Source organism: Rhincodon typus, chromosome 25 (genome assembly GCF_021869965.1).
Source record: "Rhincodon typus isolate 14 chromosome 25, sRhiTyp1.1, whole genome shotgun sequence".
NCBI lineage: Eukaryota > Metazoa > Chordata > Chondrichthyes > Orectolobiformes > Rhincodontidae > Rhincodon > Rhincodon typus.
In genome coordinates, this window is record NC_063356.1 from 40,429,769 (window position 1) to 40,448,776 (window position 19,008).

Genomic DNA, 19,008 nt, shown 5'->3' on the forward strand with positions numbered 1-19,008 from the left:
TCATCATGTCTAAATCACCTTGAAGCCTACTTGCATTCTCCTCATAATCCCATGTAGTTTACTGTCATCAACAAACTTGAAAATGTTGCACTTGGTTCCTTCATTATGGTCATTTACTTATATCATGAACAATTGGGGCCAAAGCATTGATCCCTGAGGTAGCCGACTAGCCATTGTTTGCCTCTTGGATCTAATACTATCCCTAATTTCCATTGTAAACCATGATTGAGCCACCTTTTATATTTTATTTATTCCAGACAGGAATGAATAATTAGGAACAAAAACAGAAGTTGCTGGGAATGCTCAGCACGTCTGGCAGCATATGTGAAGAAAAAAATCAGAGCTAATATTTTGGGTCCAGTGACCCTTCCTCCTGTTCTGAGGAGGAATTCCAACTGAATTCGCCAGATACACCCTCTGATGTCCATGTCAAGATGTTCAGTATCCAGTTTTCTCAGTAGTAGGAAAGGAAGCTCCATATTAATGAGGTGAGATGTGCAGTCAATAAAGTCATTAACAGGTGATAATCCCTCCTTTGCAGGCAACGTTTCATTGCCTAGTGAGCATTGCACCTCAATGCCCAGAACCTAGTTAAAAGATGCAGCAAAAAAACTCAAAAGAACTGCAGATGTAGGAAGGAGGGTGTGAAGAAGGGCCACTGGACCTGAATCATTAACCTGATTTCTCTCCACAGCTGCTGCCAGAACTGCTGAGTTTTTTTCCGTAATTTCTGTTTTGGTTTGTAAAAGATGCAGCCAGTTGTTCCTGATATCACCTTAGGCCTCACAGGACTTCTCACATGATTCTGCCACATTTCCTGACACAGTCCACATCATTCAGGACCCTACTTGATTCTGCCCTTTAGATCTGATTCTAAATCCATGAATGAATGAGTTAAAATGTCATACCATATAAATTCAGCTGCTACTTCCCTTCTCTTTCACCAAAACAGGGAATGGTATAACCATCTCTATACTCCCAGAGCATCCTATAACATCACTGTATTCCCACACCATCCTATAAATATCTCTGTCCTCCCACAGCATCCTATAACCAACTCTGTCCTCCCACAGCATCCTATAACCAGCTCAGTAATCCCACGGCATCCTATAACCAGCTCTGTGCCCCCACAGCATCCTATAACCAGCTCTGTACTCATAGAGCATCCTATAACCATCTTTGGACTCCCAGAGCATCCTATAACCATATCTGAACTCCCACAACATCCGATAACCAGTTCTGTTACTCCCAGACCGTCCCAAAACCACCTCTGTACTCTCAGAATATCCTGTGAATAGTTCTGTATTCCCAGAGCATCTACAGCTTTATTCCTGGAACATCCTACAGCCAGCTCTGTACTCCCACACCACTTATTTCTTGCCCATTTCTATCAAGCCCACAATTGGTCAAACTCCTCTTGACTCCTTTTATCCTATTCTCTGTAAACTAATATCCACCCAGCTTCCATTTTGGATCCACGTTAACTGATTCTCTAAATGATACTTGGTCTTAGGTACTGTGTCGGTACTTATAAATTGGAGAGGGTTCAGAACACATTTACCAGGATGTCACTAGGAATGGGGGATTTGAGTTATAAGCAAAGGCTGGATAGCCTGGGACGTTTTTCACTGGAGTGTAGGAGGTTGAGGGGTTTATAAAATCATGAGGGGCATAGACAAGGTGAATAGCAAAGGTCTTTTTCCTAGAGTCGGGCAGTTCAAAACTAGGGACATATATTTAAGGTGAGAGAGGAAATGTTTAAAAGGGACCTGAGGGGTAACTTTTTCACATAGAGGGTGATTCATATACAGAATGCACTATAGAAAAAATGTATATGCAGGTATAGTTATAACATTTAAAATACATTTGGATAGTTACAAGAATAGGAAAGATTTAGAGGGACATGCGCCAAATGCAAGCAAGTGGGACTAGCTTAGTTTGGGAAACATCGTCGACATGGACAAGTTGGATGAAAGGATCTATTTCCATGCTGTATGACTTTACGACTGTATCAGTGCACTCCTGCTCACAAAGTTCATCCTTAACTTCCCTGCAGTATTGATCTGATTGTCCACACTCTTCTCCTTCAACACAGTTCGTCTATTATTTAGCATGATGGATGGCCTTCTGTGATTTCAAATCATGTCTAATGATGAATATCTCTGAACTTCTGCACCAGTATTTTGGGAGACCCCTAAAGATTCATCCTTAAACAAGGCCTTGTATTCCTGCATGGTTAGGTGGAAAATACCCCACAGCACTATTTTGAAGAAGAGCATGAGAAATTAATTTTAGTCATTTTTTAAGTTTATTCCTTGCTTTCTTGCTTTATTTTTGTGTTTACACAGTTTGTCTTGGACGAGCCACAATTTACTTCAGCGAATAAAGGTAAAGGCAAGGTTGAAAATAATGGCAAGAGAAATGCCTTAGTATTTGGCTTCACTACAAATTCTATTTTTATGCCACTGTCTCCCTCCACAACATGCTCAATGTCTCAGGTTCATGCAGAATTATCCCGAACTTAGGATCCCATTTGTCCACGTGCTGGGTTTCCAATCCCATGTTCTTTTCAGGAGAAAGATTGCCTGTTTTCATCTCAGTATCATAGTATGTTTGAGCAAATTCTACTGATTTTAACCTTAATATTCAAAAAGACGTCATTGGGGAGGAGTTAAACTTTAAGTTGAAAGGAAGAGTGTAAAAGCCAATAAGCCTCAAACTAGGGTATGGAAGAAGTGGAAAGGTCTGAAAGAAAGTCAGACAAGCGATCTAGATTGGAGGGTGAGAGGAGAAATAGAATTGTTGGGAAATGGGTAAAGACAGGAAGGAAAAAGCATAACCAATTCAGGAGGGAAAAGGATAGTGCAAACAGCGAGAAGGTAAAGATACAACACAAAAAAAAGCAGTAAAAGAGGAGGAAGGAAATATTGAGGAAAAACTAAAGGGAGGAAGAAGGAAAGAACTGGAGGATAAAGACCTAAAAAGAGGAGAAAGAATTATTGGGAAGGAAATAGAGGCAATCATTTTTGTGATACTTGCTGGATAGAATGCAAGGGAGTACCACAATTTCCACATAAGTCTCTGCATTACTCTCTGTTCAGTGGCTAAGGAGAGACCGTGGTATTATTACCTTTTCAGCAACCTAGATACACACTGCTGAGTAAGAGAGAGAAGAAGCCAGATTTCTGGGTGTCAAGTGTTTACTCATTCCCAGTGCTGGATAATGGAGAAGAGCTGGCTCACCATAATAAAATGCAAAGAAAACATTAGTTATTCCTCATGATGAAATTTGAACTTGTTATTGTAAGTCTTTTAACATATCTATTATATTTTTGCAGGTTTGCTGACAGAAATCCAGTGTAAATCTAAACGATTGCGGAAAAACACAAAGCAAGTCATGGACCTATTGTGTAACATAAAGATGGAAGAAGAAGGGGTTGACAGTAAACAGGTTTCATCCACAACCAAGGCTGGGAAGGTAAAACAAATTGGCTTTAGTGTGAGAAAAATCTCTGTGAGAAGATTATTTTTAACAACATTTCTTATTTTGAAAGGATAATGATTTCATGGCATTTTCTTTTGTAGAGAGAGAGAGGAGTCAGAGGAATTGCGTATTATTTCCTTGTTACTCAAATTTTTATACATTTATCGAATGCACAACTCTATTGTACAGAACTGAAATGTTAACTGTAATGTCATTTAAAATTTTATGGTTGTAATTTAATTGTTTGACTCAGCCTTCATATTTAGATTTCATTTCATTTCAGTGAAGTGCTTAGGATCATTTTTCTATGGCAACTAGCACTGTAAATGTGTGGTGTTACTGCTCACGTGTTGCTGTTGTTATTTCCAAGAAGAGATGTTGCTAATAGCTTTGGCCAATGTAGTAGCAGTCTGACTGCCCTATGGATTTTCTGAAGTTCTGGCTTGTTCATCCAATGCTGTCCGTGCTGTATCCTTTATTGAACTGGCTACAAGATGAATCTTCCCAGTCCCTCATAAAACAGGCCACATATCTACGGCAAGCCAAGAGGCACATTGGTACAGTATTGCATATCTTTCCCATTTTTCTGGGAAGTTCATTGGTAGCTTCTCTCTGTGAGATCTAGCAAGTTATCTTGCATAATTATCTGCTGCTTGCCTCATTTATAATGCACCATATCCCACGGCACTGCACCCATACTATCTTGCACTCAGCAGAGATGAAATGCTTGCTGGTACCAGGGCCTCTGGTCTTCATGTAGCGGGCACCATATTTAAATCCCAGCAGCACATAATATCAAAACTGGTCTGAAGGAGCACTTGGGTCAGAGTGACCTAGAAGAATACTCCAAGAGCAAAAACCCACAAACCACCATCTTCTCTTTCCTACCTCACACTCTGCCATTTCATCCATATCTGACCAATGTTCATGGTCTATTACTCCCAATAGTGAGCATGCAGCAACTTCTGTCAATGGCTCTCATCCACCTCATCTCCCAAACTGCTAACCTTCCCTGCTGTCTGCATTTCCTATTCAATCACTTGGGACACCTTAACTTTCCTGATTGATGAAGGACCAGCCTGTTGATTAACCATAGACCCCTTCACAGTTCATTGCTGCCAAACATGGCAAGCTGCCTTGCTATGTGACTGTGCTAAATGGCAAGGCAAGGCAGGGATGCTGTGAGCATCTAAGTCAGTGATCACTAAGAATAAAGCTAAGAACTGTGAGATTCATTCAGTTCCAATGTAGTATTAAGTGCTGAATTGTGTTAAAAGGGAGTCCAAAACATGCTGTGATGACATGGTGAGGTTTGTGCTTTGCCAATGCAAACCTATATGGAAAGAGGGTGGAGGTGGTCACTGCCATGTAGTATGCCCTGAGGTATTGGAGATTGCTGGATAAAATGGAAAGCTGGATAAGAAACTGGTGAGTTGTAGCAGACTGCCGGGCAACTGCTCAGACTTCCACATCAGGAATTGTCACCGTCTAATTTCTCCTCACTGCCTGGAAAAATAGCAAACTGCATATAGGTGAAGCAAGATAAGGAAATAACGAGATGTTAGTATATGCAAGTCAATTCCTCACTACACACTTGCCAGATTTTCATCTTGTCATCTTGCCTGGAAAATTGGACCTTCCTTCTCAATTTTGAGCTTCTCACTTTCCCAATCTTGCCATATTCTCCCCATTGACTTGCCATTACCCACATTGTTCAGGGTCTAGGAAGATTGTACACATGGTCTTTAAATTATGCTGGCTTTTTAACTGGACATATGTTCATTGTCATTGACTGTTCTTCTGGGTGATGTTCCATACCCAGAGAGTATTGTTCACATATCATTCACTGTTACTGGAGCACCTGTATTTATTCAATTTCCATTATTGGACTGCTGTGGATTGCTGGATCTGACGCTAATCTGTGGTCTGCACAGCTGTTGAGTTCATCTCTCCTTGGTCAGCTGCCTGCAGTTAAGGAACAGCTTCTTCAGTTTTACATGTACGCCTATCATTGTTATGGCATATCTGGTTGTTCACTTCCACTGTATGTGAGCAAGCTGATAATTATTCATCAAGAGTTGTCTCGTAGGCTGACTCTTTTAGAGAGTGTTGAAAGTTCGTACCTTAGTTGGCTCTTCAATGCTCAACTCTGAAAATGGTTCGGCTGCCTTGTCAAATTAAAACGTCTTTCTCCTTGATTTTCTCATACAAACCTGTTTGGATTTGATAGCATTTTTGTTATGTGAAAAGAAATTCAGGAGTACTACGACATTAATCTTTGTACTGAACTTCTTCCTGTGCCTTCAGTTGGTGTGTTTCTCAATTTAAGGATTGCCTTGTTTGCATCTGTGCAGGATTTGCTCAATTTCTGTAAGATTGTTTTGATGACTTCCAGTGCTGCCTCAGTCTTTCTATCTGACTGGGTTGTTGTGGAAATGATGCATGGTGTCGAATTTCCCAATCCTTTATGAAGAAGCTTCTGAGCTAAGGGTAATTATCACTCATCACTATGTTGTGAATTCTGTAGCAGCTAAAGAATGAAGTCAGCTGGTCCATCTCCCAGTGGTCAAAATGGTAATCTGCAATTCCTGCAAAAGTAAAAAGGTCAATTCTCCATTTTATCCATGGTCTGTCAGGGGTACCATGAATTATCAGCGACCCTCTAGCTTTGTTAGCTTGGTACTCATTACAAACACTGCTCTGGCTGTAAGTTTCAATGAGATTCCCTTTCATCCTTCTGAACTCCAAGTACTGATCTAAAGTCCAAAACCACTCCTCATATGACAAGCCCTTCATCCCTGGGATCATTCTTGTGAACCTCCTCTGGACTCACTCCAACTCCAACACATTCTTCCTTAGATTCGGGGCCCTAAACTGCTCACAATATTCCGAATGTGGCCTGACCAGAGCCTTATACAGCCTCAGCAATTCATCCCAGCTCTTGTAGTCTCAAAATGAATGCTAACATTGCATTTGCCTTCGTAGCTGCTAATTTCCTAACTGCAATTCCTGCCAATGTCTGTCAATTTCTGAAGAAGGGTCTAGGCCCAAACGTCAGCTTTCCTGCTCCTCTGTTGCTGCTTGGCCTGCTGTGTTCATCCAGCTCTATACCTTGTTATTTCAATGTCTGTCAGTAGCTGTTTTTCTGTAGAGCTTTTTGACCCTTACTCTGAGCTCCAATCTGACACCATATTATGAATTCAATCCAGTACCATATTGTTTGTATTGTGTCTATTATCGAACTTGTTGTTGATGGACTTCCTCGTCAGTGCCACATGGTTAAGGTTGTATCACAATGGCAAATCAGGAGGCATATTGCATTTATGGCGTTGCATTTGTATCTCAGAAAATTACACCCTTTTCTGCCAGGTCCATCTCTTACTCAAACAGATGGTTGCCTATATTAATTGCTTGGCTATGGAGCAGACAGCAGGTCTGTGTGACCCTGTGCAAATTTCTTGGATGACTTTTCATTTCAGAATATCAGTTGTTCTCCCAGAGGTCATTCTAGTGGAAATATAAATTGGTACATTGTGCATTGGTGAAGAATTATGTCGGTGTGCACAAAATAGGTTGTTGTTCATCACTGTGATAGTGTTTAGATCTTGCCAGCTAATCAGAATTCTAACTCTCTGAATTAATCAACTAAACCATCATGCATTACACCATACCATATACCATACACCAGCAAACCACATTAAAATACACAGCAAGTCTAATTCCATGACTCTCCACAACGTACCTAGTTAGTTAAGGACTGACAAAATTGGATTAAGTGGAATGATATGAGGATAAGACCCAGGAGCAAAAATAGGCTATTCAGCCTATTGAGTCTGCTCCACCATTCAATAAGATCATGACTGACCTGATAACCTTCAATTCCACTTTCCTGTCTTATTCCATTAACCTTTCATTCCTTTAACGTTTAGAAATTTGTACATCTCAGTCTATACTTAACAAACCAGTCTTGACAGTTTCTGTGGTAAAAAATTCCACAGATTCACTGGAGAAAAACATTTCCTCCTCACCTCTGTCTTAAATGGGTAATCCCCTACTCTGAGGCAATGCTGTCTGATCCTAGATTCTCCCACAAGCTGAAACAAGCTGAAACAACCTTTCTGTATCTAATTTAAGCCCCTAAGAGTCTTATACGTTTCAATAACATGGCTTCTCATTTTTCACAGTTCTAATGATAATTGTCCCAAGCTACTCAACCTTGCCTTGTAAGAAAATCCCTTCATAATGAACTTTTTCCGATGCCAGTAAATCTTACCTTAGATACAGGGCCAAAATCTGTTCATAATATTGCAGGTGTGGTCTGATTAGTGCCTTAACCAGTTTTAGCAAGACTTTGCTGTTTTTATACCTCCCTTTAAATAAAGGCAAACATTCCATTTGCCTTCCTTATTCTCTACTGATTTTGGATGCTAGGTTTTTGTGATTCATGCACAAGGACTCTCAAATACCTCTGCGCTGCAGTTTTCTGCCGTATTTTCCCATTTGCATAATATTCAGCTCCTCTATTCATCTTATCAATATGCAAAACCTCCCAATCCCCAATACTACATTCTATCTGACAAGTTTTTGTCCACTCATTTAACTTATTTGTATCCCACTGTAGACTTTTTATGTCATCCTATTTGCCTTCCCACCTATCATTCATAAACTTGGCAGCAGCACATTCACTTCCATTTAAATATTTTCCATTCTTTTCTACAGATACAGGAGAGAGTTGAGTTCACACCTGAACAACAACAACTTCTTGATTATATTGTGGAAGCTCATCACAAGTATCGAATACCCCAAGAAGCAGCAAGAAAGTTTGTATGTATTGAAAATACACAAACAGCAAATATATGTTCCAATTTAAATATTAAAGCTGGATTTTAATTTTGTCTCAACAGAACAAAAAGTAATCTAGTTTAGATTTATCTGTTCTTTTACCTTTAGTCCAAAAGTAGTACAGCATCACATGCTTTGGTTGTGTTAGGACTATATAAATGTGCCATAAAATTTTGACATTTCGATCATCTTTACGTGCATGCTTATATATGCAATGAACTTGTATAATTAAGTTTATTTTGTTCCTATCTGGAGATTGCCTGAATATAAGCACAGGAATCAGTATGTGGGATTACACCACAAACTTAATGCAGTCAACTATATTCACTGACTGTGTTGTGCAGCCAGTATAACCATTGTTGAATGGCTGTGCACCTGAACAGGGTATGCAAAATTGTGAAAGACTACTGCCACAAATAACTAGTTACAATACATTAGATAGAAAGCTAATCTGCCTTCAAAATGGTTCCCAGAAGTCACACGACTACTCTTGTGTTTTCAGCCAGAAGACTCTGAAAGGAGCTTTTGAAATTCAATTAATCTTTCCAAGGGTGAACAGAAACTCATTGACAATGGTATCCATGGAGGTGCGAATAGCTTTTCATATTTCACCAGAATCCTAGACAGAAAGAAGTCTATGAAAACTAACGACTGAGATAATTAATAAGTTAATTACTTGCTTCAATTAAAAGCCAATGGATGTGTCACTTCTGCAGACCTGAGCTAGCCCAATACTTAATATGATCATGCATGATTCCACAGTTTGGGATAGCAGCCATTTTTACAGTTTTGAACTGCAAATAGATCTGGATGTGAGCAATACTTTTGTCAAGATTTGAGGAGAATCATCTCAACATCAAAGGGAGGTATCCAGGACTGCTGTACTGAAGTAGGTTACCATAAGACAAGAGCTGCAGTCACGCCAAAGGAGCCTTCCTCACTCCCTGGATCTGTTCTGCACTATGGGAGCAGCCTCCAAAAATTCAACTAAAGAAACCATCATTGGTACTGAAACTGACTTCAAATTTTTCGGCCACTTTACATTGGAAAGAGAATCTTTTAGCAAGTCAGATCTGCAATGATAGTAAAAACTGATCATCTTCATATGTCAGATCTGCCCTTGCTTATTTTAAACCTTTGTATCTGCATCTTAGATATTAATGTTATCACTTCTTAATTAAATACATTTTTTTTCTTCACTCGTGTGACATGGGTATTGCTGGCTGGGCCAGCACTTATTACCTCTTCCTAGTTGCTCTTGAGAAGGTGATGGTGAGCTGACTTCTTGAACCATTGCAGTCCATGTGCTGTAATATGGAGGTGCCGGTGTTGGATGGGGTGGACAAAGTTAGAAATCACACGACACCAGGTTATAGTCCAAAAGATTTATTTGAAAGCACAAGCTTTTGGAGCCTCAGTCCTTCTTCAGGTGTTAGTGGTGAAGGACTGAAGCTCCAAAAGCTTGTGTTTTCAAATAAACCTGTTGGACTATAACCTGGTGTCGTGTGATTTCTGACCACGTGCTGTAGGCAGGCCCACAATGCCATTTGGCATTATTCTTTGATCTTGTTTAAAACATAAATTATGCTTCTGGCTATTTTTAAATGTAAATACTCAAAATGAAAAGAGGGTTATGTGTGAACTTATGCAGAGTTTTTGTTCATGGACCACTCTGAGGCCATGCTTGGTGGGCAGTTATAACATTAACATGAGTTAAAAGAGCTTGCATTACTTAAAAGACAGGTGTAGTGTGGCAGGAGCAGGTTCTGGAATCATTTTAAAATTGATTTTGACTTAGGGATTACTTGAATGGCACAAATTAGCAGAGAGCAAACTCCAAAATGATCCAATGTTGCACTGCAGACTTAAGTTGGGTTGGAGAGGGGAATGGTGCCAACTATTCCACAAAGGACTGGAAGATCCTCCAAAGAAACTTTGCTTAGACAATCCGATGTCTGCAAACCTTGTTTGGAGGACCACTTAACTCATGTAGATAAACCACATCTCTCGTTCTTTCCAGCTTCTGCTCTAAGGACTCTTGTGGCACCAGATAGATCTGGCAGCCAACGCCCGAGCTTTATCCCTGAGGACCTGAATGCAATGTTGTGAAAGGTTTCATAACTTCACATGAGTGATCAGTGTCACTGAATTTATGTTTAAATGATAAATCTTACCAACCACACTATTGTCTCTCACACTGCTCAATTCACCATAACTTTATCGTACTAACTAATAATCTCTATAACTTCACATTTAAAAAAAAAAATTATCCATGGAATGTGGGTACTGTTAGCAAGGCCAGTATTTGTGTCCAACCTATTGCTCTTAAAACAGATTGCCTTGTGGGCAAGTTCAGAGAAAAAGTAAATGAAAACACATTGCTTTGAGATAGTAAGAACTGCAGATGCTGGCATCAGAGATAAAACAGTGTGGACCTGAAGAAGGGTCCCGACCCGAAACGTAAACTTTCCTGCTCCTCTGATGCTGCCTGGCCTGCTGTGTTCCTCCAGCTCCACACACATTGCTTTGAGTCTGGGGTGACATGCAAACCAAAGTGGGTAAAGATGACAGACTTCTTTCCCTAAAGGACATTAGCGAACCAGACGAATTTTATAACAATCAATTACGGTCATGGTCACCTTCAATTCCAGATTCATTAATTACCCCAAGTTCCATCAGCTGGGATCTAACAACATGTGCCCCCTGGGCAACTGGATTACTTATCCAGTGACAGTATCACTATCTGACCTTTTTTTTAAAATTCCTTCATGGGATGGTAATTGCCCACCTGCAATGCCCAGGAGAATGTGGTGGCGAGCTGCTTTCTTGAACCACTGCAGTTTTTAGAGGCTTCTTTGCTTTTTGACTTGATGCCATGAGATTTCATGGGATCTGTATTTCAAAGCTGACGATTCCCAGGAGAACTCCCTCCTCACTGAATATCACTGTTCAAGACATAAGTGAGGATGGTGATAGTGGTATCTTGGATCATTGTGTGTAAGTTACACTTCCATGAGTGCAATTGCGTCAGACTATTCCTTAACTAGTCTGTGAGATAGCTTTCCTAATTTTGGCCCAAGTCCCCAGAGGTTAGATCTTCCCCACTTTGCACAGCTGGAAGCTCCACACCAAAATCTCACAACGTGCACACACTGTGCATATTCAGCCATAACAGTCGAATCTACCAAATGCTTTGCATCACACTCACTGAAACACATCTCTCTCTCTCTCTCTTTCTCTGGCTGGACACATTGGCATATAATTGGAGGTAATGGAAGCTAACCGGTGGGGGTAGGCATAGCTGCATGCCACATTCATGGCTATCATCATCATCATTCGAGTTGTTGTTACTAGTGATGGGACTGAGACAATTGAAGATAATTTTATCCCTGTATTCAATCCTTCCCCTCACATTGTACTACTCTCTCCTTCCATCATTTCTTTTGATTTTTTAACTGCAGTTGGTGCAAGCATGCACTCAAAGCAGAAAATGCTGGAAATCATCTGCAGATTTGGCTGCATCTGTGAAGAGAGAAGTAGAGTTAGAATTTCAGGTCAATGATTTTTTAGCAGATTTCTGGCACCTGCAAGTACTTTGCTGTTTTATTAGTGAAAGTATATACTTCTTCCTTTCCCTGGCATTCCTTCAATACAACTCTACCCTTGCACCTTTCACCTTCCTGATAGCCAAGAACTACAACCTGTCCAAACAACGATGGAATAACAAGAGATGGGAGACCAGAAAGACAGTGATGAAGAAGAAACTGAAGAAGTTCATTATTTGGTTCCAGAGAAATGCTAGTCTCGTAAGATACCAAATAATCTACTTAAAAAAGAAAGAAGGTTTTGTCCATCTAGTTTGTGCTAGTTTAATTACAAAATGATCTATTCCTAGCACAAAGGCTCATAACAGGACTTTTCATCATTCAAAAGAAATAAATCAATGTCTGAGTATTTACCTTTTGATCAATACCCGATGTAATGTTATTGCTTTAAAAGTGATGACCTTTTAAGAAGTTCAACATTGTAGATAAACCAAATATCTGAACGTCATCAATGAGCAGAAGTCATGGTCATTTTGCATTATAGCACCAGAGGCAAGGACCAGTCTAGAGATTGCTCTGTACCGTATGTACTAAATTAGCCGTAAATAAACCTATTAGAGATCTCCATGCAAGTGAATCCACATATCCCATTTGGTGTTACATAAACAAAACACAAGCAACTACTGTATAGTGTTCACCTGGGATTGTCTCTTTCAAATCAGAACAAAGAAGATGGTAATACAGACTTGAACACCAACAACAAAAATGGCAAACAACATAAAGCAAGCAACCAGGACTTCATACAGATCAGAAAACAGAAGAAAAAAAGTACAAAAAACACAAGATAACAAGGATTTCTTCACAAATTGGGTATGTTGAGCTGGACAAAACAGTCAGGCAGTCAACTGATTCAAAACTGTGCTATTTAAGACTGTGCAAAATTTAAAGAGTCAGCCCAGTTTGTGCCTGAATTCAAGCAAAGGAAAGAGTGGGCTGCAACTGGGCGCAGTACCAAATCAACTGAACAATCTCTAAAATATGCTTTAAGTCAAAAACAGAAAAACTACTTAAAGTGCTGTTAGTACACAAAGAGTGCACAAAACGAAATATAGAGCTGAAAATCCATCAGAAACACTGCTGGAGGTACATAAGGAGTGTCCCATAAGAACAGGATTATAGAATCAATGTTCCTGTACATAAACAGTGTCTGAAAAAGTCAAAAGAACAGCGGAAGGTTGCATTTCAAACTCACAACATTAATTGGAAGTTTACAGATCTCCTATCCAGGTTCAAATATTTTCAACAAAGAATGCAACCATATTTCATGGATCAAACTTTTGAAGAATCCATTAACTATGCTGTGAAAATTCTGAGCTGTTGTAATGAGCAGCTACATGAAATCAATACCTCAAGCTTATCTGAAAAAGACAGAAAGATCCCATAAATATACAGAAAATGTTAGAAGATCAGCTACCTAAAAGAAGCAATTTTACAATTCAGTGCTGAGAATTGATATCCAAGAAACAACAGTCACAGGAATCAATGGATCAGTTTGATCCTTAAGCAAGATACAAACCTTCCGCTAGATCTACAAATAGACAGCACGGACATTGAGATAGTAGATCTGCTCAAAATTGACATATTGCACTTTGGCCGGCATAAATGCAACTAAAATCAATCAGGTACAGCTAATGACCCACAACTGAAAGCATAATGGGACACTTTTGTTGAAGTGTAGCCGGACATGATCAGTCGTATCAGACACTTTTAGATAATTTTGGCCTTAAAGCGGTGAATTCAGTATCTCCAGAAGTGATACCTTAAAAAGCAAACAATATTTATGCCTGAAATTCTTTGCCACAACTACACCAAGGATATAAGGCCATAGATGGACAAAACAATGGGCATGTGAGACAGTCTATTGGCCAGGAATCAACGATGACACTGATACATTAGCAAGAGTGTGCAAAGCATGCCAGAACCACCAGCCACAGTGATGCAAAGAACCTCTACAGCCTCATGAGATTCTGTCAGTCTCTTGGTCCATAATTGTCACTGATCTATTTAACATGAATGGAGACAATTTCATCTTAATCATCAATTTATCTCTCCGAATTTTGAATCAGACAAGTAAAGAACACTCCAAACAAATTTGTGGCACACAGATTGTATGACATTTTCAATCTGTTAAGTGGGCTTGAAGAAATTATTTTTGACAGACTGCAGTAAATGAGCAAACATTTCAGGGACATATATGTCAAATGGGCTGTGAAGTATGTGATCTCCTCACCACATTAGCCCAGATCAAATGGTCTCACTAAGCAAATGGTTCGCATCATTGAATGATTTATCCTGAAGGACAATGAAACAATACTTTTGTGTCACACCTCAGAGCTTCACTCTGGATATAGATTGCCATTGTCAGCAGAGATCATATTCAGAAGGCACGTGAAAATGATTTTACCACTTTTCCAAATTCTGATGTACAGAATGCACTTCAATGATGCCAGGGGAGGATGAAGATAGTTTCATACTTGCATGCTAGTTGTGTACCATTTCAACTACATGTAGAACAAAATATTAGAATTATACTCCTCACAATGGGATTATGGCTACCAGCAGAGATATCCAAAGTGTACAGGGAACCCAGGTTTTGCAATACCATAACATCCAACAGACCAATGTTGAGGAGAAACAGAAGCCAGCCAGGGGAAACAACATCCCAACTGCGTATAGTGAATGCAAAAAAAAATGCCCAGATGATACAGGTGTGATTGGATACCAGGACAACAATGAACGAATAATAACATGCCTGTGAATAAAGAAAAGTCAAGGACGCAATCCACATCTCCAGAAGGTTACACCACAACAAGATCTGCAAGAGTTATTAAACCATTAAATTGATATATGGATTCTTAGACTTAAGTACTGACACATTTTACAATCGTTGGGCCAGATTTTCAGTGGAATGGTAATATTACACAGATTGCCACACTATTCCTTCTTTTTTACGAAGTGAAGGAGCTCCACATTTCTGACAGGTTCCTCTTAGCATAGAATAGCAGTCACTTTCTGTGTTCTGTAATTTGAAGGTCTAGCATCACAGGTAGCTACCACGTCAGCTCCTGTGAATTATTGTGGGAAAATATTTAATTCTCATTATGTTTCTCTATTGGGATTAAGATGATTAATTCATACCATTTTTAAATAAGACATTCCGTTCGGTTTCTGATATCACTATATCTTTATGATTCAGTTGCTGGAACTTTCAAATCCTGTGGAGAATCTTCTCCGACTGACAGAGAATGCCACAATGCATGTTGAAGTATTAGTGGAGTTTACCAAACGATTGCCAGGTGAGAAGTTCTCAAATTTTCTGTGCTACACCAATTATTTGTAGGCCATGCCACATGTTCCCATAGTACAAATTTCAACAATTCATGCAACAGTATTAAATCTCAGAGTTCTGTGCTTTTGTTGCAAAACAGGAAGCAGAGTAAATAAACAAATCTGTTTAATATCTATCTACATCATCTTAAAAAGTCTCTGACTAGGAGCTACATTATAAAATTCTGAAACAAGCTGATATGCATCTACCTTTCTTATGAGATGTCCAGTCAAATATACATCTTTTACTGCTACTCTCAGAGTGTGCTTCCTTCTGTTATAATAGAATCACTTAGTTGATGTATACAATAAATTTTAAAATGCTGCTTTGTTCAGATGGGAGAAAACTTTTGTATTTCAGAGTGTGTAACACAGAAGTAAATACTGACAAGCAGAAAGGCAAATGCCTTTATTATAAGATTGCAATTCAAAATAATCTTTATATCAGAGAATGTTTTAGATTTTCTCAGTGAATACCATTGAGGTCTTATAAAAAGGACATCATAGCTTTCTTGGCCTCCTTGGTCTTGTTGTTAGTTCTCAGCTCTGAGAAGGGACACACAAAGAACTATTGGCTAATTCTTCTGGGTGCCCCCTGAATTGTATCACTCATCTCATAAAAGTAGGGAAAGATTAGGCAGGGTGTCCCACTGAGGCCAATTTCTTCATTTACATATTGTTTGTGCCTGAGCTCCCCAGAAAATCCCTATGTAGTGTAAAGTGTTCAGGACTTTTAATCAATTTTCTGTTTACTCAATGGAGAAAAATACAAAACTAAACATTTCCCAGGTTCATAGGATAAGACAATCTGGTCCTACTATTTTAATTTTGCCTTGCATTCTTTGCCTTGCTGAGCAAATGCATGTGCTGAGAAGAAAGCATTTGATTTAGTTTTAAAAACGAGAATGATTCTGACAGAAAAAAATGTGTTTGAATAATATTAAACATTGGATAATATAAACCATTTTCAACATGATATTCTTGTTACCTTGTTGATGATTATATACTTCTGATTTATTCCAAAAAGAGTAAATAAGCGGTTGAATATTACATTCTGGAAATTCAGTAGTATGTGTATTGTTTAAGGATTCCAGACATTAGACCATGAAGACCAGATTGCATTGCTAAAAGGCTCTACCGTGGAAGTAATGTTCCTTCGGTCTGCACAATTGTATAACCAGCGCTTCACACAGAGTAGTCACCAATTTGTCCAAGGTGAGTAATAAGTGATTCACATTAAGCTTGACTGCTCCTCCTGATCTTGGCTTAGTGAAAATACATTTTCGGAAGTACAGAAAACTTTGCTGTCATAGTATTCATTCATTCTGCATCCACAAAGATTCTGTTATGCCTCACTGGGGTAGTGAACTGGAAATCAAGCCCCTCCTATTCCTGGAGTCATCACAAAAGTTAAAGATTTTCTAAAATTACTCAAAATTCTCTAACTTTATCTGTCTTTTAGACCTAGGTTAACAGAAAACATTGGCAGGTTTCTGTACTTAACAATAATTACTACTTATTACAAGTAAATAGATTCTAGCTATAGATAAACAATTATGAGCCATCAACGTATGATTCTACTAGTTAACTTCTAACACCCCTATATAACTCCCTTTCTCACTCATGCAGACAGGCAGAAACAAACATTGGTGTTATGAGCAGAGGGAAAAACTGGGAAGGCAATTCAATGGCCACTGTCCATAGAGGTTGCTGGTATACCCTTTTAGTTTGGCAGAGCTTTCTGCTCCTTGATCCTCATTCTCATGTACTTTCACTTGCTTGAAGGAGGCACAAGGAAACTGGTTTTCTCACAGTCTCTGAGATTGGTTAAAAGCCATGGCTTACAGCAACTGATGGGAGAAATAAAAAGGCCAATGGATTATGATCAATGTAAATTAGTGTTTACTTGTTATCATCAGACGTTGACTTCAAAATATTGAATAGCCAACAGTCTCTCAACATCTTTTTCTGCAGTATTTTCTTTCAGAAGTACTTCACTGTCTTTTCCATTGTTAACTCATCAGTCTATAACAACACAGCACTTACCCTGAGTCTCTAACATCAAACATTAGTTTGAAAGGTCAGGAAAAATCACAGGCAGCTAACACAGGTTCATTTATTAGGATTTCGTTCAGCTTCTCAAAGTCTGCCTGGCATTCTGCTGACCCTCATACCACTTTTCTTGTTTCTTTAACAAATTAGTTAAAGATTCAGCCATCGTGTCAAATTTACCACAAATTTCTGGTAAAACCCAAACATTTCTAAAAACCTCATGATTTTTCATTTAGTTTTAGGAACAGGGAATTCTAATGGAGTTTTCACTTCTTGCTGTCCTTGGCAACACTTGTCTTCATCTGCAATGTGTCCTAGGTGTGTTCCTCTTGCTTTTCAGAATTCACGTTTTGGCTACATTTATTGCTAAGCCAGCCAAAGGTAATCACTAAAACACGTCTTCCATACGGTCTTCTCGTGTTACTATAAGCAACATCATCTAAATAAAGACATAGTTACAAACCTCAGCCAGAACTTGATTCATAAGTCTCTGGAATGTGGCTGGGCATTTTCTAAACCAAATGGCATCACTTGACATTGGCATAAACTAATTTGTGTAATAAAAGGGGACATTTCTTTAGTCCTTGATTTCAATGATACTTGCCAATACCCCGTCAACAGATCAATCTTGGAAAGAATGAGACACTGATACCCCTTTTAATTCAGTCTTCTGAACATGCGTCCAGGTATGAATGTGTGTGAGAGAGAGAGAGATGGGGGAGAGAGAGAGTGTGTGTGTGAGGTAGACAGAGTGAGTGAAAGTGTGTGTGTAAGACAAGATCTACGAGTGGGTGTGTGAGCGTGTGCACGTGAATGTGCGTCCGTGTGTGTAGGGGGTGGAGAGAGAGAGAGAAAAAGAGTGTGTGTGTGGGCGGGGGGAGTGTGTGTGTGTGTGTGCGCGCGTGCGCGTGTGGGGTGGGGTAGAGAGTGTGTGTGAGAGAGAGAGGATCAATGTATGAGAGTGTGTATGTGTGTGTCTGTGTGAGACAGACAAGGGGAAAGATAGTGTGTGTGAGGGAGAGACAAAGTGTGCGCATGTGTGTGTGTGTCTTTATGGGTGTGTCGGGCAGGGTGTGTTGGGTGGGAAGGAAACGAGAGAGAGAGGGAAAGACTGTGTGTTTGGGAGAGAGTGAGTGTATGTATGTGTGAGTGAGAGGGAGAGAGAGAGTGTGTGTGTTTGAGGGACAGTGTGTGTATGAGAGAGGATCTGTGTGATAGTGTGTGTGTGCATAAGAGAGATGGAGAGGGAGAGAGCGCGCATGTGTGTGTATGTGTGAGTGTGTAAGTGTTTGTGTCAGTGAGTGTGTGTGTATGTGTGTGAGTGTGTGTGTAGATATGTGTGTGTGTGAGAGTGTATAGTTTGTTGCGTCACCTGTAGTGCAAAATGAATCGAAGATCCCGGTTGAGGCCATCCTCACGAGTACCGAACTTGGCTATCAGCTTCTGCTCGGTGACTCTGCGTTGTTGTGTATCCCGATGTCTGTATTGGAGGATGTTTATTCAAAGATCTGAGGCCGAATGTCCTTGACCACTGAAGTGTGGCAATTGTTGCGCGGTGTCCTTTCACTCTCTCCCTCATACACACACACGTTCTTTCTCTCTCTCTTTCTCTCCCTCTCTACCCCTCACACATTCTATCTCCCACAAACACACACATTCCCACACACACATGCTCTCTCCCACACACACACACTTCCT

The 19,008-nt window shown here is 39.7% G+C and overlaps 1 protein-coding gene across 1 annotated transcript in view; it reads left to right on the forward strand.

The window, feature by feature from the left end:
• LOC109931675 (bile acid receptor) overlaps positions 1-19,008 on the forward strand; it is a 152,145-nt gene that overhangs the window by 116,869 nt on the left and 16,268 nt on the right. The window contains exons 6-9 of the mRNA XM_048612082.1: positions 3,339-3,478; positions 8,204-8,308; positions 15,128-15,227; positions 16,345-16,473. Coding sequence (XP_048468039.1) covers positions 3,339-3,478; positions 8,204-8,308; positions 15,128-15,227; positions 16,345-16,473 — 474 coding nt within the window. The remainder of the gene's footprint in view (positions 1-3,338; positions 3,479-8,203; positions 8,309-15,127; positions 15,228-16,344; positions 16,474-19,008) is intronic.